The 27,710-nt window shown below is 52.3% G+C and overlaps 1 protein-coding gene across 4 annotated transcripts; it reads left to right on the top strand.

Annotated features, from left to right (window-relative positions):
- The first annotated feature begins 23 nt into the window (after positions 1-23).
- Positions 24-27,623, top strand: SNX19 (sorting nexin 19). 4 transcript variants are annotated; one of them, XM_064470900.1, is made up of 12 exons: positions 25-100; positions 287-2,163; positions 2,582-2,720; positions 3,443-3,543; positions 3,708-3,827; positions 4,131-4,261; positions 5,460-5,556; positions 5,840-6,026; positions 8,299-8,428; positions 21,254-21,438; positions 22,859-22,946; positions 23,624-27,623. In XM_064470900.1, the coding sequence occupies exons 2-12, from the start codon at positions 628-630 to the stop codon at positions 23,757-23,759; spliced, it is 2,850 nt and encodes a 949-aa protein (XP_064326970.1). In that variant the 5' UTR covers positions 25-100; positions 287-627; the 3' UTR covers positions 23,760-27,623. The 4 variants fall into 4 exon arrangements, 3 of the variants coding, with proteins under 3 accessions (XP_064326970.1, XP_064326972.1, XP_064326973.1); XM_064470902.1 differs by having other exon boundaries at positions 36-100; positions 1,448-2,163; XR_010375922.1 differs by lacking the exons at positions 22,859-22,946; positions 23,624-27,623 and adding an exon at positions 15,141-15,279 and having other exon boundaries at positions 24-2,163; positions 21,254-21,371.
- The last annotated feature ends 87 nt before the right edge of the window (positions 27,624-27,710 follow it).

The following is a 27,710-nucleotide window of genomic DNA, read 5'->3' as shown; positions in this document are numbered from 1 at the left end:
GGGGGCGCTTCCCCCGCGGGGGAGGTACCGGAAGCGGCGGCGGAAATGGCGGCCGGTGCCCCCGAGGCCCTGCCGCGGCGGTGGTTGTCGGCCCCGGGCGGTGAGTGCGGCGGGGCGGGGGGATCTCCGGGTGTCGGTACCGGCTGGGCACGGCCCTGTGCCCCGCAGCAGCGTGAGCTCCGGGGGCTGTGGGGAGACCCCGGGGAGGGGACAGGGCGGTTGGGCTCCGGTGCCCGGTGAGGCACCCGCTCGGTTGGGCCCTGACGAGCCCCGGTGCCCGGTGAAGGAGCCCGGTGTGTTGAGCCCTGGTGCCTGTTAAGGACGCTGCTGAGCTGAGGAACGACGAGCCCCGGTGCCCGGTGAAGGAGCCCGTTCGGTTGAGCCCTGACGAGCCCCGGTGCCCGGTGAAGGAGCCCGGTGTGTTGAGCCCTGGTGCCTGTTAAGGACGCTGCTGAGCTGAGGAACGACGAGCTCCGGTGCCCGGTGAAGGAGCCCGTTCGGTTGAGCCCTGATGAGCCCCAGTGCCCAGTGAGGACCCCAGCGGGTTGAGCCTCGACAAACCCCGCTGTCCAGCCACCAAGGCAGCAGCAGCCAGCAGAGCCCCAGGGCGGCTCCGCCAGCCCCGCCATGCCAGCCCAGGGGCCATCAGGGTTCCGTCGGGCGCTGGTGGTGCTGGTGGCCGCGCTGGGCTGGCTGCTGGCCCTGCAGCTGCTGCTCGACCTGCGGGCACTGGGGTTGCTGTGCGGGGTGCTGGCGGTGCTGGGCAGCTGGCTGGGCCCCCGGGCCCTCAGTCCCCCTGGCCGGCGGCTCCGGCTGGAGCGTTTTGTCAGCTCCCTGCAGCCCCTGCCCCACTGCCCGGCAGCTGAGGGGCGGCTGGAGAGGGAGATCGCCAGCACCATCCGCAAAGTGGTGCGGGACTTTGTTGCCTCCTGGTACCGCACCATCAGCAGTGAGCCAGCCTTTGAGGCTGAGGTGGAAAAGGCCATGATGGGCTTGGCTACCGAGCTGAGGCAGCGGATGGGGCAAGTGGACCGGCAAGCCCTGGCCCACCGCCTCCTTCTCCTCTGCGGCCACCACTTGCAGAGCTACCTGCAGGCCCGTGAGGCCCTGAAGGGCGATCCGGAGGGTGGCCAGACCCTGTGGCAGGAGTACAGCCGGCTGATGGAGCCGCACCCTGCCCTCTCCAGCCCAGCAGCTGAGGTGGGCTATACCCGGGCTGCTGTGGAGAAGCTGCTGCGGGCACTGGTGCCCCCACCCCACCTGGAGACGCGGACGGGACGCTTTGTGGTGGTGGAGCTAGTCACCTGCAACGTGCTCCTGCCAGCCATCAGGAAGATGGCTGATCCTGACTGGATCAACCTGCTGCTCATCGGGGCTTTCTCCAAGAAGCTACGGAGTGAGGAGCCGCCCCCTGTACCCCCAGTGCCTGATTCTTTGCCCTTCACAGTGCAGACGGACGCTGCCGCTGCTGGGCCGTCCCCCTCCCCAAGGGCCGCAGAGGTGCCCAGGCGAGAGGCGGGTGCTGCTGGTGAGGATGGAGAGGACCGGACAAGCAGGCTGTGTCACACAGAGGAGCCCTTCCTCCACCCACGAGCCCTGGGCTCCCTCTTCCCCTGTGAGGGTTTGGAGCTGGAGTCCCCTGCAACTGATGCAGGCCAGGACATGGACCTGCTGGCACCATCACCTGCAGGGGAGTTCCTTGATGAACCCCTCCAGGACACCTCCACTGTGCTGGAGGGACCGGCTGTTTCTGAGGATGGTATGGGTGACCTGGAGGAGGGCATCGCTACCAGCTTGGATGCCAGCCTCCTTCCCACCTCTGCTTTTGTACTGAGCTCCTGCCCTGACATCCAAATTGACCCCGCAGTTGAGAAGGAAGAGGAAAGCCTGGCTGTGCTCAAAAAGTCCTCTTCGCAGAGGCCCTCTAGCTTGGGGAAAGATCTGGGGGCAGCAGAGGGCCCATCACAAACCTCCCCAGACCCAGGGCAGACTCTGCCCTTGCTGTCATCCTCCCCAACGGCTTCCATCAGCACCTTCAGCTTTGAGCCCCTCAGCAGCCCCGACGGGCCGGTCGTCATCCAGAACCTGCGGATAACTGGGACCATCACTGCCCGAGAGCACAGCGGGACTGGCTTCCACCCCTACACCCTGTACACTGTCAAGGTAAAGTCACCCCTTTTCCAAGATCCCTGCCCTGCCGTGGGAGCACGGGCTGGTGTTGGGAGATGGGGATTTGTGCCACATGTCGTTTGGCAATAACTTTCGTCTGGGAGCAGGGGAATATCTGGCACAGTGTTTTCCCTGTAGACATTCTGGTGTGGGATAGGGGTTCCCACTCTTGGGGTTCCCACTCTTGTCCAAGGATCGTGTGGGGCTGGTTGAGTCTTTTGTATCCTGTTTTCACCTTCATCTTGAGGGAGTTGTGTGCTGTGCAGCCCCTGTTTCTCAGGAAGGGTCAGTCTGAGGAACTGCTGCATGGGACCTCTGTGGGGTCTGGCAACTGCGGGGCCAAGAGGGATCACAGCACAGGGAGATTGTTTTGGGGTCTGTAAGGATTATTAACTGTTGCCTTGCTCCTCAGTATGAGACGGCCCTGGAGAGTGAGAGCGCGGGCAGCCTTCAGCAAATGGCTTACCACACCGTGAACCGCCGTTACCGGGAGTTCCTCAACCTCCAGACCAGACTGGAGGAGAAACCAGAGCTCCGCAAGTTCCTGAAAAGTCAGTGCCTGCATTAGCTTCCTGAGAAAATACTTCTCCCTCTCACCCCAGTCTGTGCTCCTCTGCTCTAAGGGTATCCTGTCCTGCCTATGCAGCTCTGGATGCTGGGCTGTTTGTGATGCCCATGTCCGTGTTCTGTGCAGAGCTGGCAGAGGAGAAATTTATTTCTTTCAGCAACAATTCCAGTGTTTCAAAACATCCTGTTGCCATTCAGCTCACAACACTTGCTTGTGTAGTTTTGCATTTTGGCAATGAATAGAAACACTGGTGTCTGCAAGCACCTTGTTTGCATCTAAGAAAGAAGAGTAATATGTGTTGAAAGTAAGCTTTTTTAAAAAAAGAAAACAACATTTCTTCTAATGCTACTGATGTATAAAACTTCATTGAATTTAGCATGTAATCCTTTGGTTTTGACAGATCTGGGGTTTTGACTGGAAAGCTGCTTTGTTGAGAATTTTGGGGCTTTTGTGTGATCTAAAGTCCTTGTTCTAAACCGGTATTCTTGCTGCTTTAACATTAAAGGCACGGGTGACGCGGTATCAGCACAACACAAGTTCTGTATGGATTTAAGGTCTGATTCAGCCACCTTGCTTTGAAGGGCATATTTTCTCGGGCTGATGCTGGGAAGTGTGCAGTGGTGGTCTAAAGCATGAGAGCATTAAGATTTTAAAACAACTGTCCCAGTTTTCTCAAGCTTGCTAATGGGTTTGTTTCCTTTGTAGATATCAAAGGCCCAAAGAAACTGTTCCCTGATCTCCCATTTGGGAACATGGACAGCGATAAAGTGGAAGCCAGAAAAAGTCTGCTAGAATCTTTCTTGAAGGTGAGGTGCTTGCTTGTGTGCCCCTGTGAGAGAGAAAGCAGTGCTAAGGTCAGCTCTGTGCTGACAGATGGTGGCGCATGTCAAATCTCTTCCACCTGTGCTTCACATGTTCAAGCTGGGAAATTGACACCAAAAACCCCCTAAAGCTGCATCTTTCCTTGCAGCAATTGTGTGCAGTCCCTGAGATTGCAAACAGTGAGGAGGTGCAGGAGTTCCTCGCCCTGAACACTGACGCCAGGATCGCGTTTGTCAAGAAGCCCTTTGTTGTCTCCAGGATAGACAAGGTAGACAAGTGGGAAACTGGTATCTGAATCGCTTTTGGCTGCATGTAGACATGCCTCTTGGGCTTCAGTGTCTACGTATACGGCTGGCTGCTGTAGCAGTAGCCAGAAAACTCAAACGCTGTCTGTGTCGCTGGTCTCAGCTTGCCCAGAAAGCCATAAAGCTAGGAAGAGTCAGAGCCCGTCTCAAAGAGCCTGGGGGTCATAATGGAAAACAGAGAGCGCGCTAGTCTGAAAACTCTTAATTCATATTCAAGGAGTAGGAATATATTTAATAATCCTGCACGGAGCTGCTGACTTTTGCAGATCGTTGTCAATGCCATTGTGGACACCTTGAAGACGGCATTCCCCAGGTCAGAGCCCCAGAGCCCCACGGAGGATCTTAGCGAGTCTGAAGTGGATGGGAAATCTCAGACAGACGGGAAAAAGGCTAACAAGTAAGGGCTCCTTCAGCTTCCCCCGTGCTTTACGCATAAATTTCGTACATAAACTGACTCCATTGTGGGGAAAGACTGAGTTGGTGCTTCACCTGCTGTGGATTATACGTTGCTGTTTTGTTGTAGCTGAATTGCTTTCTCTTTCACGTACCAAGCAAGGGTGTTTGAGTTCCTGTCGGGATAAAGGAATAAGAATGCTCAGGTTTTCACAGAAGGTGGGTTTCCTCCTGAGGGAGCTGGGAAGTGGTGGCATTTGCCAGCAAAGGTGTCGATGCTCCTGGAGAATTGCTTTTTACCCTGAAACATGTGCATGACCTAGGCATGTGGTGAGTCACTGCAAAACACAGCTATAAGTGGTCTCCCTGAAGGTTCACTCCTGCCTCTCCCGTGTGTTTCACACAGCGACACGCCGTCTTGCCCAGCGAACATTTGCATATTTCTTTAGGAGTAGTGCTTAAGGTCATCGTGCATACGTTGCACACCAAGTGTTTATTTGGTGTTGCTGGCAGTGAGGAGCCCAATTGTGCTCATCAGTGATTCTTCCCTTACAGAAAGAGAGATGATTTCTGCACGAGTATGGCTTTTTTTTTTCCAGAAAAGTGATGTTTTGCTAGAAAAAGCTGCTTTGGACAAAAAGACAAACCAAAAAAGTACAAGTTTTGAAGCGTCTTGGCTGAAAAGGACATTCCTTAATGATAAACAGGCTATTTTACAATTCGTCCCACAATTCCAAGCGCCCTTTCATATCCTCCTTTCTGTGTGTGTGTGTTTATTATTGGATTTCACAATCCTGCTGAGTATGTTTAATCTCAGAGGCTTTTCTTTATGCTTTCCTGTGTATGCTGCAACGCTCACACCTCGCTGAGCAGAAACACCTACATCTGCATGTAAGCTTATGTGTAACGTGCCTGCTGAAGAAGGTGTATGTATGCGATGGATGTTGGAAAGCCTTGGCTAGGCCCATGCGTCGTTGAGGAAAAGCGCTTTAATGCTTTTGTTGCATCGTTTTACTGCCACGTCTCAGTTATCCTGAGGGCAGATGCTTTTTTGAACTACTTTAGGTCTAATCAGGCTTCTTAGCTTGGATGTGACACTGGAGAAAGATAGGTAGTCCGGGTTCTTGGCTGAGGCTGGGGAAACTCATCACCCACAGCTTGCAGAGAAAAAGCCCTGACTGTGCTGTGTCTCTCCTCTTCAGGCCCAGGCTGAGGTTCTCATCCAGTAAAATTGCTCCAGTGCTGAGTGTGAGTGAAGCACATGACAGGATCGTGTACTCTATCAGGGAGGGCAGCGCTGTAAGTTCAGATCCCTCTTGCAATCCTTTCATGATCCTAATCATTGCCCTGTTTGGGTGCTGGCTTGGAATAATCCAGGTGCAGGGTGGTTGTGGCTGCTGCAGCCTTGTTTCCGCATGCCTTTGCAGAAAGGCAATAAGCAGCCCAAGCTGTGCTGTTGGCTACAGCAAGGTGTAAACCAAGTGGTGGGAGGCTGTCTGGGTAGTGGAGATCTTGTATATCTGTTCCACTCTGGCTGCATGCAGCTCACCGCTGAGGTACTAATACACCGGTGCTTTCACAGGTCTCTGGCACCCTGTCGCTGGCTTCTATGGAGTCCTTCATCCAGAAGCAGGAGAAGCTGCTGGAGGCAGTCCCCACCAAAGCTCCTGAAGGCGAGGGAGGCAGAGAAACTAAGGAAAGCTCCGTGCGGGAGTATACGGTCGGGCTGGGCGCATTGGAGCAGGGGGCACATCCGGACACAGACTCTGGTGAGCTCTGCCCCTCTGTCAGTGCTTCACTGTATCTCCCTTGGCACTGCCACAGCTCCGACATCTGCAGGTGTGGCTTGCAAGATCCTCAGTATGAGGACCTGATCTCCTGCCTGTTGCACTTTGATTAAAGGGAAGGCAAACTGAGGTTTTTTTCCAGTCCTGTTAGGTGATTTCTCTGCTCTTTATTGCTATTGGAAGCAAATTGGGTCTTGGCTCAGTTGTGTCGCTGCAGATCTTCACCTTAGTCCACTCAACACAGTTACTGCACAAAGAATTTTCTTAAGGACACACTGTTTAAACTGCCACCATTGTTAAATCAAGCTCTTAGAAACTGAAAATTGGCCGAATTAGAGTTTCTTGGTAGTCTCAGGTTAGCCTTGATATGGCTATACAAGGCTAACCTGAGGACCTTTTGAGCTTCAGTTAAGTTTGGATAGATTCTATGGGAATAGCAAATAAATAATCCTAGTTCAAGGAGTGATGTTCCCTTTTTGATTATAGATCCCTCCTCTGAAGCGCAGGGGTGCTACAGCCTCTCAGGCCAGTTACAAGATTATCCTGAACACAAGCAAAAATATGTTCTCTCGTCTTTTTCTTGGAATAGTTGAACTGTATCAGCAGGAACTTTCCAAAAATTTCACTCCAGTGGTTAAAGTTTGGCAAGCTCTGCCTAAAAGCGCGTGCTTGTGACAGGATGGGTCTGGTATTCTGAAACCTAGCCTGTGCTACCAGCTTTGCCTAGAATCTTTGAACACATGCCCACGGTTGTTTTGGGGCTGCTGGGGACTTGGAGGCCAGTGCTCTGCACAGAGCACGGGAGATACAGGCAGGCCAAGTTAGCTGAACTCTTAAGGAAATTTAACATAAATGATGTCACATGCCGGCAGGTCTGTGATGCTTCAGAGCCGAGACAGGGCAGGCTGGTCTGGCAGGGTAAGGGGAATGAATGTCTGGGGAGCAGCTGGCCGAAAAGGAAACCAGTGTCCATATCTGCTCGCTGGTGACTTCTCGGAAGAGGTTGGCCAGCAGCTCTCGGCGGAAGGGGACTTGGATGCTACAGGAATAAACAGGGCTTGCTGACAGTGCTCTTTGTGTGAGGTTATGGTGAAGCTAAACAACCTGCTCCAGTCTTTGCACAGGGAAGTCAAGTCTCAAAGGGCAAAGCAAGCGAGGAGTGACTTGTGCATGGCCCAGAGCAAGAGGTGGCAAACGCGCTCGCACGCCGTCTTTTCCAAGTGAAACGCCCTGGAGTTAATTAGTCCAAGCTCCTATGCAGCAGGGAGAGGAAGAGGAGGGAGGGAGACGTGCTGGGGTCCAGAATCCCTCTCCTCTTTATCTCCAGGAGTAAATTGTGTTTGAACAGTCTCGTTGGCTCTCTGAAGGCAGAGAGTGTTTGAAAGATCAGGAAATAGCAGAGCAGGGGAAGCTGCTGTACAGGAGCTCGCTCTGCTGGCAGAGCCGACGCAGTAGCCTCAGGTTGGGGCGCTGGCCCTGGCGTGGTTGTCTCGGGCAGGTTTGTGGTGCATTAATAAGCTTGTTCTGCATAACCCCTATAACGCTTTGGGGCCAAGCAGCATAAAAGTAATTCTCTAGCAAGTAGAATGTGTTTATGCTGCAGGCTTTTACATCCTCCTGAGGATCAGAGAGAGGTTTTGCTGTCCCAGGTCTGTGTCACCAGGGATATGTGGGCATGTGTGCAGGTTTCTGCCTGAACTGACGTATCTGGTTTATCCAGATGTGGTTCATCCCTCTTCCTGCTGAGGCTTGGACCTGCCACACGATGGCAGCCTGCAGACACCAACCGGAGCCTTGTGCCTGGAAAACCGCAGTTTGGAAGAGGGGAAAGTGTTGGTGAAGAATAGGAAAATAGTCCTCAGCAATGTACCTTTCTCCTGGACACAGTCACTGCCTTCTTTCTCACCTGTTTTGGACACACTGCTATCCCCATGCATGAACAGGGTTCGAGAATCTCCTAGCTTAACTGAGAAGGAAGCAAGCACTTGGAGCAGCCACGTTGTGGTCTGCTGTGCCCCTTGGTAGGGAGGTTGGGGCTGCTTTGATGACAGTGGAAATGAGAGTGATCAGGGCAGGAGCCTGGGAGGGCAGCCTCCCCAGGCCGTGCTGCAGCAGGTCACCTGCGCGTGGCACAAGGTGCTAGGCTGGGGAGAAGAGAGCTGTTGGGGAAAAGAGTTGCAGATTATGCTTTCCACGAGGTTTCCTTACATGCCGAATTGGCTTCTTCATCTGACCTTCCTCTTCCTCCTGGCAGACTCTGAGACAGCTTTGGCTGACCTGGCCCTGGACGTGCTTCGTCTGCTGCTGGTGGATCACTGGAGCTGGCTGTGCACGGAGAACATCCAGAAGGTCTTCCACCTGCTCTTCGGGACCCTCATTCAAAGGTAAGGCTTCGGTGACCTACCGCACAGCTCTGTGAGGTAGCATTGCCTTTGGAGTTACAGTCTAAAACGGAGCTCTCGCCTGAATGCAGATAAATGCTTTCAGTCGTGTCAGACAACAAGGTGCTGTGAGGAAGACATCACATGGCTGTAGAGTAAAGGTCTCGGAGATTTGCACCGGGAGCTGTTTTCCCCGTGAGCAGCAAATAATTCTAGCAGGCAGCCTCCTGTCCTTTAACAACAGGGGAAAGAAGGGATTCAGCCCTGGGAATGGGAAGCTTCTTTCCTCATAAAAAGGCAGGAGTGCCCAGCTCGATGGCTCTCCAGGGAGAGACTGGCCTCTGCTGGCCTCCTGGTCTCTCGCTGCCCAGGGGCTCAGCTTGCTCTTTCTACAAAAGGAGAATAAACAGGCACAGGGAACAGCAGCTTGACAAGTAACAGCTTGGAATGCGGCCTCCCAGGAGCTTTGCTCTCACTGATACACCCTTCTCTGACCTGCGGTGGGCCAGTAGTGCCTGTGCCTTGGGCAGAGACCCACAGATATATTAGGGAAAGAATTCCTTTCCAGCTGGTATGTACCTGCCAAGATTTTCTGAGGCCAGTGCCTCTGTATGGGAAGGCACAAAAAGAAAGCATTTCTGTTTTCTTGTGAGGTCGGTGACTATCACTAGCTGAGGATGTGATCCTTTAGAGTAAAAGCAAAGGCTTCCTGGAAGGACTTTGGCTAGGGGGAGCTTCAGAGCAGTGTTTTTTCCGCTCCTGCGCCCTTTCATCTCTCTCAGGCATTCAAAGCCAGTGTCAGAATGTGCAGGGCAGCACATCAGAACTGAGCTGGTAATTTAAGCTGCCCTCAGCAGAGGTTGCTGGAGCACTTTGAGGTCTGGGGCTGCTGGCCATCACTCGCAAGTCTGTTTCCTTGGGTGGGAGGAGGTGGGTGTTGTTCCCATTTCTCCCAAATGGGCTCTGGTCTCTTGGGGAATGAGCTGGAACCCAATCCTTCTGTGTTAGCACAGAAGCATGAGGGCTTGAATATGCATGTCATCACATCCTAATAAGCTGTGTCCCAGTCACCCGGGGAGCCTGCAGCACCAACACGTGGCATTGGTATTTTCCACTAGAGAAGCTGTCATACACACAGCACGTGCCTGGCTCTGGAAGGTGGAGGAGCTGCGCAAGTTGTGCTAGCGGAGCAGCGTGAGGGTGAATGTGCTTGTAGCTGCTCCGCTTCAACGGGTCTGGGTGAACCCACGTGTGCTGCAGGCAAACCTTCGGCTGGAGGTCGTGTCAGGAAGTCCCATGATTCCTTGGTGTTGTGATCAGGACAGGGTGCAAATACAACCTTTTGAGCTAACCCTGTGGCCCTGGAGCTGTACGTGCCTGTGCTGAAATCCACATCCTGACGCTGGCTCTGTTCTGGGACAGTCAGGAATCCGCAGGTCTGGTGCGAAGGTGGCAGGAGAAGGGAGTTGCACAGCGCTAACTGGCCCATTGCCAGGAGGATGGTGGTGCTCTTGGATTGCTATGGGGAACGCTTTCCTCCCCTGCTTCTGCTGCCATAGTCGCCACCCCAACACAGAGGGCTGTGCTTGGGACAGCGCTTCAGTCTCCTGCGACGGAGGAGTGTTAGGGTGGAGGTTCTCCTATCTCCAGTCAAGGGTGGCAGGCTTTTAGTGATCCTGGGAGCCCTTGTGGAGGGCTGGGGCTCAGCAGGATAGTGCAGCAGGCGCAGGAACCGCCCTGAGAGCCGTCGGTGTCTGCCTGTTGTGAAAGCTGTGATCTGGTGTAAGAGCAGAGTTCAGATAAAGCCCAAGACGGACCCTCGAGATGAGGCATGTAGTTACCTCCACAGCGGAGGAGAGCTGGGAATGGGGGGAGCTCCGTGCTGGCTTGCCATCACACCCTGTCCCTGAGCCGTGCAGAGGGTGGCCGAGACACGTTGTACTCGCAGCTGGCCCACGTGGCCACTGCTGTCCTGAGCAGATCGAGAAGTCTCTAGCTCAGACCTGCTGCCTATCCAGGGGCACAGCATCAATTTGGTGGCATTTCTCTTCCATTTAAGTATTTGCAACTTGATCACTGCTCAGCCAGACCTGGCACAGCCCTGGCACTGGCATTCAGGCTGGCACTGTGCCTGGGTACCCTTTACAGGTGGAGAAAATACCAGAAGCTGTTCTGGGAGCATGTGCTATTCAAGGCATCGTTGTTCCCACCTCTGAGGACAGGCGGACAAACATGGGGCAGCAGATGGGCACGCATCCTGCCTCTAACTGTTGCTGGTCACAAAGTATGAGTAGGAATCATCTCTCCATGAGATGAAGTCCTCCTCTGTTTCCGTCAGTGGCTGGGTTAGGTGGTGGAAAGGAGGTCTCCTAGCAGTGTTTTGCGTGTTAGGGAGGGGGTTGCTGCTGGATGGATACTCCTCTGCCAGCTTCTGTTTGGTGAGGAGCGTGTTGCTCCTGCAGCCTTCTCACAGCTGCTTTCATGGGCATCACTGCTGCTCTGCACAGAGTGTGCCTCGTCCCAGAGCAGAAGAATCAACAGAAAAAACACCAAGAATGAGGTCCAGCTTCTCTAGAGAGCCAGTCCCCCTCTTCTTTGGGGACTTTCTGCCTTGGGTTTGCAGTGCCCACAGCATCCCCCACGTGACATCAGGTGACCGCTGGTGACTGCGCTGTTGCCGATTATGGGACCTCCCTACCTTTCTCTGTTTGCCATTCTCTGCACAGGGCATCCCACCACACTCTTCTTTCCTCTCTTCTCTGTAGCTGAAATAGCTGGAGCCAGGCGCTATCAGTCTCTCCTGACTGTCAGTTTAATGGCAGCCGGGGAGAGGAAGGCTGTATGACCGAAAAAGGTATTGTTAAGTAAAAGGGAGGTCGCGTGTGCAAGCCTGCATCCGTGCAGCGCTCATCCCATTATGTAACAGGGAGTGATCCTTTTTTGGAGCCGAAAGGAGAGGCGGGTGGAGGGGCCGGGAGGCTCACTGCGAGTAAAGACGACCCCAGGGCCGAGGATTGCTTCCAGCAGCCTCTCCATGTGCTGGGTCCGTGCCTGTAAACAAACCTGCTGCCCCGCTCCGGCTCCGCACCCCTCCTCTGTCTGGTGCTCGCTTCCCTCCCATGGGCTGGAAACACAGATCCCTTCTCTTTCCTGAGGAGGCTGCAACAGGGACCTGTTTGCTAAGGGGAGTAGGTGGGGCTATTCTGGGCTCTGGGGGTGTTTGGTGGAAGAGCTTAAAAAGCATTTGGAGAATCCGTGTGCTTTTTAGAGCCTTGTGAGTCAAAGCCGCATTAAAAATACACGAACCGCGCCATGGCTGTGACCCCGCGCCCTGCCCTCAGTCTGTCCCCAGTGGTGTGATGGTCACTAGGTCAGTGGTCTGCCAGCACTGCGACAAGCCGGGGGCAGCCACGGAGCCGCGGTGACAGCCGATGGTATGAGCTCGCTGTGCCCTTCGGCGGCGGCTGCTGAGGTTCTCCCATCCCCATCTGCTTCCCCTTCTGGAGTGAGTCCCAGCAGAGTTGCCAGGGTCCCAGGGATGGACCTGGGAGGATTTCAGACGTGGATCCAGGTCCGTGTGCTTTTCCTAGCTCCTTCCCATGCATCACAACAGAAAATTGTGGCAATGCAAACCGCCGAGCGGAGAGAAGGTGTCTCGGCACGCCCCAGCTGTCTGCACCCTGTAACCTGAGTGGGGCTGGGGCGCAGAGCCCGTGTCGGGGCTCGGAAGCGCCTGTGTGTATAAAAGGGAGTGTGTGGACCTACGCAGGCAGCTTTGATGGTGTCATGTTCCACCAAGCACGAGTTAAAATAAATGCAAAGCATCCCTGCCTTGCCAAGCACCGCTTGGCTTGGTGTTCTCTTTGGGTCACTGTGGTGCTCCTCCAGGCTTCGGCCCCTGTCCCGTCATTCCTCAGCAAAGCGGGTGGATTTGGGGAGCTGACGTTCCAGTTTGCGTGAGACGTAGGTGAAGAGCCAGGGATGCTTTGAGACTGATTACAGGTGACCGTCAGGCTTTTATGAGAGTGGTTTCTTGCCAAGAGAACTAGAACTAGAAGAGCTTGTGAGTCTGGCTAGCTTTGTCTTGTTTTCCTTGTAGGGTGTTCTCTCTTGAGCTGGTTCTCCCAAGGTTTCAGCCACTGCTGAACTTGCATGGGAAAGGAAAGTCTGTCTGAGCTCAGATCCATCCCTGAGCTGAGTCTTGGGCTGTGGTCTTGCAGGGAGCCAGGCTCTTGGGTGCTGTGGTGAGGGAAGCTGAGGCCTGGGGTCGGAGCAGAGGAGAGGAGGGGCACTTGGGCAGGTTTTGAACACGTACACTAAAATGGGGCTGAGCGGTCCTGGGAAGCCTGCAGCAGCAAGGGGTTGTCTTTGATTTGGGGTGCTAGATCTTGCCAAGCCTTGCTGGGGGTCAAGAGCTGGGCAAGGCCACAGAGGCACAATAGTCTTCATCCTATTGGCAGTAGGTCTGGAGCATCTGAATTCTTGTTGCAGCCTAGATTTTGACAGAGGGTTCAGTCTGTTCAGGTTTCGATAAACAGTTCGGCTAGGTCCCGGTCTAAAAAGCAAACACCTCGATGCAGGCAGCCTTTGGAAATGATCTGGGCAAGCTATGGCAACAGCATGTGAAGGAAGCCGATGCCATGCTCTGAGGTGGGTACAGGGAGGACGCGGTTGACGTGAACGGTGCTGCATCCTGTGCATGCAGGTGGAGCCTGCAGGGCTGTGGGTTACCCCAGATTTTGTTCTTTCCAACGCTGTCCTGCACATTCGGTGCCCCTTTGACCGGAGGTGCAAGGCTGAGGGAAGCAGGGTACGTCTCCCTGGCCCCTGAAGCAGCCTCAGAGCTGGCTGCTATGGCCGTTGCTCCCTGCAGAGGGAAAAACCACCATCAGCAATGGGGCCTCTGGTCTCCAGGGCAACTGTTGCATTGCCATGGCCCCTTCTCTGTCCGTTCTCAGTTCTCCATGCCATCAGGTTTCGTGTCCTCCCCATCCTTGTTTCACTGCGTGTGTTGAGGGGTAACGGTTCAGCAGGATGGCTGGTTTCATTAGCCCTCACACTGGGGGCTCGCCCAGCTTCCAGACCCACCATGTGGAAAACTTCTTGGACTAATATCCACGGCCTGTGATTGACAAAGGCCCCAGGTTGTCAATTTAATGGAGCAACAAAGGGTCTGTCCAGCCAAGCCTGAGGTCCCTTCAGCAGTCCGGACACCTCTGATGGCCAAAAGGTGCTGTAGCTTGCTCTTGTGGCTCATCCCCATCCCTCCTTCGGCAGGGATGCCGCGTGGCGCCCGACCATTGCACAAGGTGGGTTCGGGTGGGCTGATACTGGGGGTTACCCCTGTGTGCAACCCTGGGCTGCCTGGGGTTGGCATCTTGGCTTCAGGGCTCTGTGCCGGAGCCTGTCGATGTCAGGCCAGGTGTCACGGGCACTTGTGCAACTGCTGGTGTGAGTCAAGGAGCTCATAGCTTCAGGGAGTTGCTTGCTGGGTGGTTTATTTTCTGTTTTCTTTCTCTTCTTTCTTCCTTGATCTCTGTGCCAACAGAACTGGCAAAAACTGAGACCCTTGGCAGCCTCCTTGATCCTCTTGACTTGAAAGTGCCACCGGCATGTAGTGTTGCCTGACCCTCTTAAACGTCCCTGTCCCGCTCGGGCAGCCAAGCACCTGCAGCCCTGGGTGTGCTGGGAATGCACTGCCTGTGGGCAAGCAATTCTGCCCAGCCCTGACCGCCTGGAGCTCTGCAGGGGCTGTGTCCGGCAGCCGAGGCGGTGAGACAGACCCCGTCTCAGTGCTGGGTTGCACCGAGGGTTGGCGCAAAGCTGGGCTGTACGTGTGTCACCCAGCGTAGGGGGTATCCCAGGGTGGGATGTGGCCTCATGCGGGCAGGCGGTCGCTGCCGAGGCTCCCCGTTCCCTCCCTGCATTATCTCTGAAAAAGACATTAAAGCCGAGGGTTGGCTTGTGCTCTTCAGGCACCAGGAGAAGCCAGGAAGGTTCATGCTAAAGCTGATCCCAGCGTGGTTGCTCCCACTTTCCTTTGGCTTCATAGCTGGCAGGTAGCTTACCACGCCGGGTTTGGGCAGCACCTCTGGGTTTGCTGGCAGAAGCGAGCTGCCAAAACTGCAACATCAGTGCAGCTGGAGCAACTAAATCCATTCGCTGTTCCGGCTTGTTACTTGGGGGAGTTGATTTGGGCACGTTTAGTTAAGGAGCTTTGCAACTGCACATCGATGGGCTGGGCTGGCAGGCCCGGGTACGTGGCAGCAAAGGTCCTGTCTCTCCCGTGGTGGTGCAAGTGCCGCAGCCCAGCCAAAAAGCCAGCAACAGAGTTTGCGTGTAGGGGGACCAACCTTACGGCACCTTCCTCCTCGTCTCTGGATTTGGCTATTTGTATTGTAGCCGCAAGGAGCGGTAGAACTTGCGGGCCTGTGGTATGTCAGCAAAAGCGATCTTCGGGGCTGTGTGTGTCTTTGTGTGTGTATGTAAAGTAAATAAAAATCAACTTGGAAATGGGCCTCGATTCAGTTGTCTCCAAGCACCTGGAAATTTTGGATCCGGCTTTGAATCTCTGTCCCAAACAAAATTTTTTTCCTCTTCTAGAAGCAGCGTTCTTCCAAAAACAGCCGCTAGAATGAAGCAAGCGCTCTGTGCTTTGATAACAATTGCAACATTATTTTAACTGCATCTCTCTTTTCTTTTGACTCCATTTCAGCAATTAGATACAGGCCAACTTTTCTCCCAGATTTAAAAAAAGCCAAAAGAAAAACCAACAAAAAAAACCCTCCAACAACTTCCTGTTTCAAATAGAAGAGACAAAGAAGAAAAGGATTGAGAGGAAATAACATCTCCTGGTTGGTTTTGGTTTTCCTTGGCTTGTGAAGGGTTAATGGTGTTTTTATGTATTTTGATTCTGAAGTGGGCTAATGAAGCAATCTGCTCTGAGCAGGACCTGGCTGAGACAGCCTGGCCTCTCCCTGGGGCACCGCTGAGAGCTTAATTGGCTCAATAAATACTTGATGAAGATGTTATCGAAAGCTGAGATGCTTTGTTAAAAATCAAGGGGGTTTTGGGATGCTTGCTTTTAATCACGTAGCTTTCTCCCCCTTTTCTGAACCCCATGGCATCGCAGGGAGATATAACTTGAGAAAAGCAAAAACCACAGCTTGATTAATTCACCGGGGGGATGGAGAAGACTTAAGAGCTGGAGCCTTTTGTGTTTACACGGTTTCTTTTTGCAGCAGGTGTGTTTTGGAAGGAGCAGCACAGAGCAGTACCCCAAATCCGAGCACCAAGGTGTGGTTTTGTGCCTATAGGCAGTAGGGGATGATCTGTTTTTCCTTCTCTCTGCCCCACGGTAAAATGTCCTGCCTACCCGCTTCTCGCAGGGCTTCTGCCACCTCCACCTCTCACTGCCTGGCTCAAGCAGGTAGAAAAACCCCACTGCCCTACGCTGGCACGGGTGAGTCTGATCAGGACACGTTGGACGCAAACGCTACCGGCATGAACTCCGTGCGGCTTGGTTTGTTTCTTCCTTTGGTGCAGCTGCCCTCAGTGGAGCTGTGCTTGGGAGGTGTGAGGCTGGCAAGATGCTCTGAGGGGAAGGCACTTGGCCACGGGGCCACTGCTGGTCAAACACTTCATTACCCTGTGCTCAGACAGGGGTACAGGACGTATTGTTCATCGCATATACAACTCTAAATGTTTTATAGGGCGGCAGGAGAGGAACACTTCCAGTAAGGCGAGAAGGATAGTTTACTTTTTACGTGTGTGTCTTTGGCCAGAAGTTTAAAAGGACTCAGGATGCTTCATATTCTTTGATTTATGGAGGGCTTTTTCTTTCCCTTTTCTTTCCTGTTTCCTTCCTCTGGGAAGGGTTTACCGATGGCCTGGACAAGTGTGGGTTTGCTCTGAAGGTGTTTGAGCCAAGCGTGCCAGCAGTCGGCTGCACGTGTTTCTGCTGGCGCTGTGCGGAGAAGGTGGACGTGGGCTCAAGTAGCAGGTGCTAAAAGCCGAGCCCGGGGGCGAAAGCTCTCCATTTGTGTTTTTCCATTCTTCTAACTGCGCCTGCTGCAGCTGTTTCTTTGGTTTTACAAGCTTTGCTCAGAAATGTTTTATAGTCAAAGCATTGAAATGTTGCTCTTTCTGAGCCCTCGAGTTAAGGATATTCTTGTGGTTTGAGGCACAGTTTGGGGAGGAATTTGGGGGACAAGTACTGCGAAGGGAGGGATGGTCTGGTGATTTAAGTACCAGCCTTTCTTGATTTCCTAAGTCAGATGCTTGAATGCCTTGTGCGTTTCCAGATGTTGCTTTTTCCTTTAAATCCTTTTCACTACCTTGGTCTCACGGGCCTTTTTTGAGCTTCTGGTTAGCCATGCCGTGTTAACTGACCTCGGGGAAACGGAGGCCTTGTTCTGGGGTGGAAGGCAGTAGATGTTGAGCTGGACTTGCTACTGTTATGTACAGCTCATGTATATTTATAGAGCTATTTGTGTTTATAAAGCTAAAGCAGACTAGTAGAGGCTTTCTTGTCTTTGTCTTCTTCCTAACATGGTCTCCAGGCTGTGTGTGTCTAAATCCTTAAAATCCCCAATTTTGGGGGAATCACAATTGCTGTTGCTTCAGATTTTAATGGTAATCAGCATATTTAACTCAACCATTCCTCAGCTCAAGTGAACTTAGCAGTTCTTATCCTAACCTTGATGGATGAGAGAAGGAGAGGTTTACCATGTTCTAGCAGCTGTCTGTAAATTTGGAGAGCACCGTATATTTTTGCCCATTCCTGGTCCACCTTTATTTTCCAGACTGAGCAAATTCAACCCTTCCAGCCTTTACTTGCTGAGCTGATCTCGCTCTCTCTGCAGGTGAACCGTCTGGGTAGTCCCCTTAAGTGAGTGCATCCAGCTCGCAGCAGCCAGGTAAACCCAGGCTTAGGTTTACAAACAAAAAACTGCGTTTTGCCTGTTCCTGACTTCTCAGCCTGTCTTTACCGTAGGCTCCTCCATCTTAGCAGCCCTTGTTGCTTCTGGGTGCCAGAGGAGGGCCAAGGTATGTACCCCCCAGACCTTGTTTCTCATTCCCACAGCATTTCTGCCGTTCCTGTCCTAATGGGCTCCTTCAGCTGACTTTGGAGTTCCAGCTTAAGCCACAGCATTAAATCAGCTCTTTTTTAGCAGCGATTTCATTCCTCCATCAGCAGCTATTTCAATCAGAGGACCCTTACGGCATGGGCAAGTTATGCACCTCCAGACTAACGTCCAGGACTTCGTAGCCTTTGCAGTCTGTCTCTTTGCACTGGGCATTATCAAAGCATTTGAACGTCTGAGCCCAGGAGGTCACTTTCTATCTATTTCTGGTCTCAGCTGAAGTGTAAGGAGATGGTTCAGTGATGGGTTTGTTTTTCTTTCTTTCTTATTAAGGCTACTTCTTCATGAAATAGCAGAACGGAAATAGTAACTCATCAGCCATCCAAAAAAAGAGGAGATAGGTCTATTTGTGTTTCTTGCTGGATTTATTCCTACCTGGGAGAAGGAGTGTGTGTGCTTTCAATGTGGCACGCTTAGTTCTTTAATAGTACAAAAAATCCTTCGTGATCTGCCGGCGAAGGTCCACTTTGGACCAGCACATATTTGCAGTTCCTGTGTGAGAAGTGCAGGCTGTTAGTCCCGATCCTGGTGCAGCAAACCTGCCCGATGGGAAGGTCAATTTGCCATAGAAATATGGGTTTTGCTCAGGTAGCATTTGTCAATGAAGCTTGGTGTGACCCTCCCTGAGTTGCAACTACAGTCATGAGAGCTGAGGAGTTACTTTGCTCCTCGCTGTTTCGTACCTGTTGCTCATGCGTGCCCCTCTGTGGGCTGCGCAAGCGAGAGCAGGGAGGAAAACTCTTCATGGCAGGTTATTCTCTTTCTGATGTTGTCTTTTGGAGCATCTGAGAGCACCAGTCACGCTCATGGGGAGGATGCTAAGCCAGATGGGCCAGTCTTGAGAGTTCTGCCCTTCCCAGTGCTTTTGGGATGGGTTCCCACACTGATAGACTGGCAAAAGGGAACCCAGAGCACAGTGGCTTTAGTCTTCCTTCCATTTGCGCCCAGCTTTGGTTTCTCCTTCTTTCGTGTCCTCTTTCCTGTCTAGTTTCTTCTTTTTTTTTGTATGCTTTTCTCAGGAGCTTGCATGGAGCTGTAGCAGGCATCAGCGCAGGTGGAGCAAAACACACGGAGCCGTCCTCAGATCCTGCCCTTTGCTTCCCAAAGTGGAAGGCAGCAAGCTGCCAGACTAAATAAATAAAAAAAAAAATCCATCAGCAGTGTTTTGCAACTGTGGGAACTAAGACCTGCAAGCGCTCGCGTAATCGCGATGCATGCACATGTGATCAGATTTATAGGTGTTGCTTCTAGGCCTTGTTGCCTAGTTCTGGTGGCTTTATGGAAATAAATGAGCTAGAAATGGTAGGTTGTTTGTACGGGGCCTTCCAGCATTCGTCAGTTCTCAGTCTGCCCTTGAGCTGTCTGGAAACGTGTGCCATCCTCTCTACGTTCAGCTTTCACTCTGCCCGCTATTTGCTTGATTGTTTTTGCTATTTTAGGAGCATTCCAAAGAAAAAGAAAGCTTGTTCTTTGCTTTCTGCAACCTTTTAAAGGATGGTGAGTGACTTTTGCTGAGACGAATTTCAAGTCAACATTCAATCCGACCTCCCTAGATGCAGGGTTGTACTGTTTGCAGCTCTGTCTCCAAGCCTCTGAACTTCTGTTGCTTGTCAAATGTTTTCTCAATTAGGAAAGCAGGTTGTATAAGAAAACATGTTAATGAAAAACCATGTTAATGAAAGCTTTTGCCCCTAGAGGAGCCACAGTTCAACACTTTAATTTGGTTGGGGATGGCTGGAGGGTTTAACATGATCCAGGGTGTTAAACTCTACTGATGGCTGGAGATAAAAACCCTTTTAAGCAATTGTATTTCAAACAAGGCCTTTTCCCAGGCGAGACTGTGCTGTGACATTTTGTCCTCTACGGCAGGTGCTTTGGATCTCTGGCACTATCCTGTAGCAACATCAGTACTGGGGGTCCCTGGCGAGGCCGAGCGTAAAGGCCGTGTCTCCCCATTTCCAGTGCTGTTACTGGGATCACCAGGAGCATTGCGTATGCTCCAGTAAGTCCTTGCCCTTAGACATTGACAGGCCTTACTGCTGCACCAAGGCTCGTTTTCAGGTTTCTTAATGGTCTTTGCTTCTGCAGCTGGCATTTCCTAGGTGTGCATCATTAAAGAGCTGCAGCTAGGCACCTCATTTCGTGCTGAAGAAGGGAGCATCGTGTTGCAGCCCTGGCCCCGACGATGGCTACCTGCCGTTCCTTTGCTGCTGGTTACCTTTAGGTGTTGCTATTCGTGACTCTGTGCTTGTGTTGTCCCGGTTGTGTGGGGAAAGACGCCCTTGGCCCGAATGCCTCGCCTGAGAAGAATGCAGACAGTCTGGCAGAGCGCAGGTTAAATAAAGTTTGCCTTGGCAGGGCCCATGCTCTTGGATGTACTATGAGCTGTTGGGGCGTAGTGGTGACGGAATTGCAAGCACGAACACCAGCTGCCAAGAGGAACGGGTCTCCTGGCCCTGCTTGTGGACTCCTCTCCTCTGGGACTCTTGAAGTACTGGCAAAATCCAAAGCCTTCCCCTTACCCCAACCCCGTGCCGACGCTCCCCTCTTTCCTCCGGAGCCTCCCGCTGGTGGGGACGGCGGCAGCAGGCCATCGCCATCGGTGCCGCACCACCGAGTCCCAGTCTTGCTAAATTGATGGGGTCCCTCCTGTTGGCCTCTGTGGCACTGGGGATCCATCCGCTGGCCTCTCCTTATCCTTGGGGGGGGAAAGTTTTTAGGCAGTGGCAAGTTTTGACTGACGGCTGTGGCTTTTGCTATTACACGGGGAAGTGATTTCATGTCTGGGAAAGAGGGTCCGCATGATTGATTTAGGAGCTTTCCCTGGCCAGCACTTGGGTGGTGTGGATGTATCTCCCCGTGCTGCAAATGCCTCCGAGCCCTTATGTGGAGCGGCATTCCCGCGGCCTCGGGATTTGCAGGTTGTTACCGTATAAAGGGCAGGGTCTTGGCCCAGCGGGAGGGCTGACCGGCAGTTTTGTTGGCAGCTACCTAACTCACCTTTTAATAGATGTGCAGCACGGGGTTTTGGATGGGAGCGGCGATAATTTCATTACTTGCCACCAGTGGACGGAGCAGCAGGGCTGGACAGGAGGGAAGCAGAGGGGCTGAGAGGAGCGCAAAGCAGCAGGATATTTGTGCCTTGCCATCCTGGGAGCATGCGTTTTGGTCTCCAGGCGAGATACCCTGGACACTCTTGGTAGCAGAGGGGCTGATGAGAGGAGCACTGGTTGCTCATGTCCTTCCCAGTCAGTCATGGGGGTTGTTTTAGAGTTAAAACCCTAGTTTTGATGGTTCTTCCAGCTCTGTGTCTGCTTGTGCATGGACATAACTTAGGAGGTTAAGGCCAGTCATATCCCTTAGCTGTGCTCCCTTTAGGGACCAGTTACTCATTTGATTTCTGCAGGCAGCAGGGCGATAAAAGCCATGAAGAGCTCTTCCCCTGTGACTTTGCATATGTGCTTCTGTTTATAAGATAGGGAACATATACCTATTCCTGGTGCAAGGGGAAACTCAGCTAATTAATACTTGTGAAAATGTTTAAGATAAAGACTTGGAAACTGTATGTTAACTTACCCAGCAAGCTGGTCTTCCCCTGCAGGGCCTCTGATCGGCAGAAAGCCCCTGAGTTGGTACCAAGCCTGACTCTTCCTGACCTTTTTCTCTTTCTCTGTACCCACAGGTGGCTGGAAGTCCAGGTCGTTAACCTGACCTGCACCCAGCGTTGGGTCCAGTACCTCCAGTTGCTGCAGGAGTCCATCTGGCCTGGAGGAGTTTTACCAGCAGTGCCTAAACCAGCCAGGACAGAGGAACAGAAGAAAGCAGCAGCAGAGCAGGCCCTGCAGAGCCTGATGGAGATATTGCCTAGTAAGTGTGCCCCAGAGATGTGTCAGCTGCCCTTGAGAAAGGAGAAGTGGGGGAGGCTGGGGAACCCTCCAGTTCATTGGCAACTCTGGAAATGCAGTTAAACACAGAGATGGAGCCTGTTCGTGCCAAGGCACTGGGAAACATTCATGACCTTTGAGGTTTGAATGGCTTCCTGCAAGCAAAAACCACAGTTTCCCAGTTCTAGATAGTTTGTATAAGCATTCAGGAAGTGGCGTGGCTCAGAGAGAAAGGGCGCGTGTCTCGGTGATTCTCAGATGCAGACTGGCCACGTACTCTGTGCTTGGTGCTGGTGGTGCCCAGGAAAGGCAGTGCTGCGCTGTGCTCCCGCCTGCTGCCAAAGGGTACCGTTGCTGAGAAGAGTCATAAGGCAAAGCCTTTGGGCTTCTCGCTCTAAAGAGTGGCTTTTCCACTGGACTGAACTCATGAGCCCAGCTGCACTGGCTTTCCCTCTCTTGAAGTTTGACATGGGGACCTTTGACATTAAAGCAGCTGTTGCCTAATCCATGTGAGTGCAGTCTGAACTTTTAACTCCTCACTGCAGAGTGAGGGGCCCTTACTATCCTGTCATGGTTTAACCCAGCCGGCAACTCAGCCCCACGCAGCCACCCGCTCACTCCCCCTGGGTGGGATGGGGAGAGAATTGGGAGGGTAAAAGTGAGAAAACTCATGGGTTGAGGTAAAGACAGTTTAACAGGTGAAGCAAAAGCTGTGCATGCAGGCAAAACAAACCAAGGAATTCATTCACTGCTTCCCATCAGCAGGCAGGAAGCAGGAAAGCCGGGCTCCATCACCTGTAATGGTGACTTGGGAAGACAAATGGCATCATTCTGAACGTCCCCCCCTTCCTTCCTTCCTTCCCCCAGCTTTATATGTTGAGCATGATGCCATATGGTGTGGGACATCCCCTGGGTCAGTTGGGGTCAGCTGTGCCCCCTCTCAGCTTCTTGTGCCCCCCTCTCAGCTTCTTGTGCCCCCCTCTCAGCTTCTTGTGCCCCCCTCTCAGCTTCTTGTGCCCCCAGCCCACTCGCTGGTGGGGTGAGAAGCAGAAAAGGCCTTGGCTCTGCGTAGGCACTGCTCAGCAGTAACAAAACATCCCTGGGTTATCAACGCTCTGTCCAGCACAAATCCAAACCACAGCCCCACGCTGGCTACTGTGAAGAAATGCACTCCATCCCAGCCAAAACCAGCACATATCCTTTGGGGATGAAAAAGCGCTGCCAGTATATGCCCTTCCAGGCTGCAGCACTTTCCTGGCATTCGGTCCTGTCCCTGGCTGTTCTCTTTCATGGTAACGTTGGGCATGGGATGCCTCGGGCTCAGACTTTGATTTAGTACCCACCAGCAGAAGACTGACCCTGGAAACGTGCAGTTCATAAAGCTTTGTCTCTGACGTTGACAGATGTGATCCAAGAAATCCTTGGAACCAGTAAATGTCGGATGAGCTGGAAACTGGTACTGGAGTCCCTGGGCCAGCCTGTGATAAACAGGTACGTGGGTTATAGTCTTTTTACCCTGATAGCCTTTGCAGTGGGGCCTGTAAGCTAAGCTCAGGGCTTCGCCGTGAGATTCACGCTGCCGGCTTCTTAGCACAGAATGTATCTGGCCAATTTTCCTAGACTTATCCCATCAAAGGGCATCTGGCTCGCTTATTATGAAGGTGCATGTCTCGGACCTCGGTCTGGCTGGAGATTATTGAGTCAGTCTTGTTAATTATGTTGTTGGGCCTGCCTAGTTTGTGGATGTCAGGGGACTGTCAGAGGAAATAAGACCAAATCCTGATTTAGTTTGTTGTTTTTAGAAGAGCTTAGGGAGCTGCATGTATATGTAGATAGTGTTTTTCTGTATACCCATCGCCGCGCATTTGGCAAGCGATGTTTTTGTGATATAACTGCAGGGAAACGCTTGTGCCACCTCACTCCAGGAGATGCGTTTGTGTTTTCTCGGCTGCTCGGCAGCTTCAAACACCCGCTGGTTTCAGGGATGCAAAAAACTCTGAACCATCTCTTCAAACATTTCTTCTAGAGTACAAGATCTCTTGCCTTTCCCTGATGGCAGTCAGAATACTTCTTCCTTGTGTGAGCTTTGGCTTCTGCGTATCTGGAGCTGATCTCCCAGCTCCGCTGTGCTCCTGACCAGCCTAAGCTTTGTCTTCTCTCCATTTCAGGCACCTGGTTTTCTGCCTCTTGGATATTCTGCTGGAGTTCTTGGTTCTGAAGGGCTCCAGTGATGAGCTCGAGACCGCAGCTGTCGCGCCGTCTGCCTCTAGCAGCCTGGACAAGACAGGCATTTCAGCACATTAACTGGGGCTGGTGTAGCCAGCAGTGGAGGAGAGAAGCAGCCACAGGCATGGGTTGATTTGATTTTCAGTATTTACTGAACATGTCTGGGAGCTTCTTGTAATGAATTTTTCCAGCCGGTGCTAAATGAGGCAGCTTCCAGGCTTCTCTGTTTTGGCTGGGTGATGGATTAAACCCAGTGTAAGGAGCTGAAGATGCTTTTCTGCCGTGTAGTGTCTGTTCCATTGCTGACCTGATGGAGAGCCTGGAATGAAGATGCCTGACGTCTGCTGAGCTGGACAACCTGAGAAGGATGTGCAGGCTGCCCACAAGCCCCGTTGTCTTGCCCCAGTGTTTCTGAACACCTCTAACATCTGAAGGCAGCCAGCACGCAAGATTTGCTTTTGTGGCCTCAGGCTCCACCTGACACTGGCGTGCAGAGACTTGATGTGAGGGTATCTCATTGATAGATATTTCTCCAGGATGGGTGAAGGGATGGCTGTCCCTGCTCTCTAAGCAGCCTGCCCTGTGCCTACGCTGCACCATCTGTTTTACCAGAAGGAACACAGGGAGCGAATGGAGCGTGGAGATGTGGTGATAGCCCTGCAGTCAGCATCAGGGACCCATCCCCACAGCCCAGATAACTGGGAGGTCGAAAGCAGTGCAGAAATCAAAGCTGCTGTTCTGCCTTAGGGACAAAGATAAGCTGCCTCCTGCCGCCACTGCTCTGATGTGGTCTTGTTCTGGCATCTTTTGCTGCCTGAACAGCAGGATGCAAGTAGGGTAGGCTGTGGTCCTGGAAAAGAGAACTATCCCCAGGCTAAAGGGGAATGGCAGCTTAGCTGGACTTCAGGATTACCTTGTATTTTGCCTGCTGAGTCACGGTTCAGTCCCAGAGGCTGTCACTTGGGAGGCCCAGGAGAAAAGGAGCTGACCAATATGTGACACACAGCATGTAAATCAGCTTCCACACAAAAGTGCTTGTCACAGTAAGCTCTGGGAGAGGAGGGAGCACCTCTGAGCCTGGGACAAATACCGGACGCATGTCGTGGGCAGCCAGGAGGTTAGAGTGCAGCGATGGGCTTGAGAGCACCACCTTAGCTCTGGTGTTGATTGCACTGTCACCATGTTTTGGTTTACTATGCCTGCTATTGCAACAGCTGTGTGCAGAGGGCTCCAGAAAGCTTGTCAGCTCACGATGTCCAGTGCCGCCCAGCACAGAATGGCATGTCGAATTGGCAGCTGCTTTTCCGGATCATCCAAGACTTCAGTGGTTTTGCAAGCTTAAGTTGTCCAGCTGTCAGTTGTGACAGGGGAGATGGACATGGAGAATATGGACACGGAGAATATGCACCAACAGTCCAGTTTGGTGACCCGTTTTGGTGTATTTCCTGGAAAAAAATATGAACTGACCAGTGCCGGACTTTGCTGATCGAGGGAATGCTGCTCCTGGTGTTCTCTACAGATTGAAGCGCTTAGGAGAGGAGACCTCGCAAGAGGGGAGCGGCAGGATCACAGCTAGTTTCCACGTTACAGTACCAAATGGTGCATTTCATACACCATGCTGTCTCTCGGAGCTGGAGACTCTGTGGCGTGTTTGGATAAAAGGTCACGTAGCTCCAACATGCGTACAACTGGAAGCATATTCTGCTCTTTCCAGAGGCAGCTGCTTAATAATGGACAAACAGTGCTGTTTCGGGGGGAGAAGGGGTGTGTGTGCTGCTTTGTGTTTCTGGTGGGGGTGTTGTGTGAAAGTACGGGGAAGGATTAGCTTGCTGCCAGCAAGTGTATTTTTAGGGAGCTCCAAGGACATCCCAAGACGAGGCAGAATCCAACGTAACGAAGCAAAGCAGTTCTGCATCGTTTATCAGGGCCATTTCTCATTAATGGCACTTTTGAGATGGTAGACTTGCCACCTCCTTGGAAAAGAAGGGAGCATCTACACTAAACTCCTTAAGAGTAGATTAGGCAAAGCATCGGAGAGTGTCCCATATGGGATAATCCCAAGTGGCCAAGCAGCAGGTTGGGAAGCAGGACTCCCATATGCCTCAAGCCAGTATCAGCCTGGAGCGGCCACTTCACCCTCTCCTTCACTGCCAGGTTCCTTTTTCCCCTTTTTTTCCCCTCTCTACTACTTCCATTTAGTGCATCAGCTGTCCTGGGGAGCGGGAGAAGGAGCCATCGGCCAGGGATGATGTATCATAGTCCTGTTGTGCTTGGTGGCTTCCCAGATGCTCTAGGTGTGTTTGCGTGCTATTGCTTCCTCATTGATTTTATGTGTTTGGAGCTCCAGGACTGTAATCTGTCCTTGATTAGGGATAACATTAAGAGACTGTTTGCTGAAAAGGATCGTTCAGAGGTGGACTGCAAACTGCGCGCTGCCAGCTCCACATGAGGGCAAAGGTCTGGCACAACTGTTACAGACACGATGTGGAGTTGGAAGGACAAGCTTACTCCTTTGCTGGGAAGCCCTAGCATCCCTGCCTTTAACCCTGACCTCTGGCATTATGTGAATGACTCAATATTCGTTTGGCCTGATGGGAATGCTTTGCCGTTTCCGCTGGCGGGCTCTGAGGAGCGTAGCCTGCGAGCCGGGGCTTCGCTGGGGTGGTGCGACAATGACTCGTGGTTGTACCAGACAACTGCTTGGTCTGTGCAGCCTCTGCACCTTTCACGGAGGGACCTCGAAGCCTGCACTTTGCAGACTTGCCTGGCAAAGTAGCAACATCTCCTCTCTGGGTACACCAGAGGAGCTGGGGCAGAGGGATGAAGTAGGTTTACTTGCGTGTGCTCTTAAGCCAGTGGCAGAGTTGGGAACAGATCCCAGGCGTCTGGATTGCAAGATCTTTGTTTCAATCTCCAGAACCCCCTTTACTTTCTTAGAGTGAGGAAAACAGAAACCAGGGTTGCTAGAGCCCTTTCTCATGCACTTACTGGCTAGGCTTCAAACTCCCATTTTCTCCTTCATGAGTCTTAGTCCATTCTCACTGGGTGAAGCTGCCCAGGAGCAGCATAGGAACAAGAAGCCCCTCTCTGTATCTTGTTAAGGGATACAAAATCCAGTAGAAGTTCAGCTTTTTTCTAATGCCAGTTTTTTGCCTCACTGTAATTTTCAGATTAAAATGAGCGCGATGGTGTCAAAGGCAAACTTCTGCATTCAAGTGGGTTGATAGTATTTCCAGTCTTAGTCCAAAAACTCTTTAATAAAACAAACAAGGCCAACAAAAAAACCCTTTAACTTGCCCTGTGTGTGTAATACTCCCAGCAACCTCCCTTTTTTTGCAGGGATTTGTATAGGAGGCGTCAGCCCTCTCTTACTAAAGGGCGGGTGGTGAGAGCAGCCAGATTTGATCTCAAGGAAAAGTTGCATGCTTCTGTCATCGTATTAGGTGCAGAGCAGCACGTGCTTCAGGCGGGTGCTCAGCTCTCGAGGTCCTACTGGACGCAGTGATCTGCTCCCAGCCCACCGCTTGCTGACTGTCTGGCACTGAGGGAAGCACTTTGTTCCCCGCCTCGGTTTCCCCCAGCACTGGCTAGTTAGAGTGCAAGCTCACTGGAAGCAGGGGCTGCTTGTGTGCATGTACGACATGCAGCACAGTGGTACAGAGCTTCAAAGCAGCACCGTAAGCTAAACAGTAGGTTTTGTGTCGAGCCAGAGCTTCTTTTTAGATCATGTTTTCAGGATAAACGAGTGCTGCCCCCGTGTACCGACTCCCTGCGCTCGGACCCCTGTATTGGCTGTCTGTGGGTGCAGCCTTTCAAGTCTGTATAGAAGAGCGCTGTCTTGAAAACGTATTTTGTGGTTAAATGCGGAGCAAATGGGTGCTCCCAAGTACCTTGTGACTTACGTTCTGACTCTGTGTACAATAATACTCTGTTTCAAACTTGTTTCTGTGTTTGAGTTTAAAATTTGCCTTTGCCAAGAAACTGCCTGTAAGATAGCCCTTGGGAGGGAAGAGCAAGTAGGGGAGAGGC

This window comes from Phalacrocorax carbo, chromosome 21, assembly GCF_963921805.1.
Source record: "Phalacrocorax carbo chromosome 21, bPhaCar2.1, whole genome shotgun sequence".
Taxonomy (NCBI): Eukaryota; Metazoa; Chordata; class Aves; order Suliformes; family Phalacrocoracidae; genus Phalacrocorax; species Phalacrocorax carbo.
Note: the sequence above shows the minus strand (reverse complement) of the source record. Positions and strands in the feature narration are given on the sequence as shown.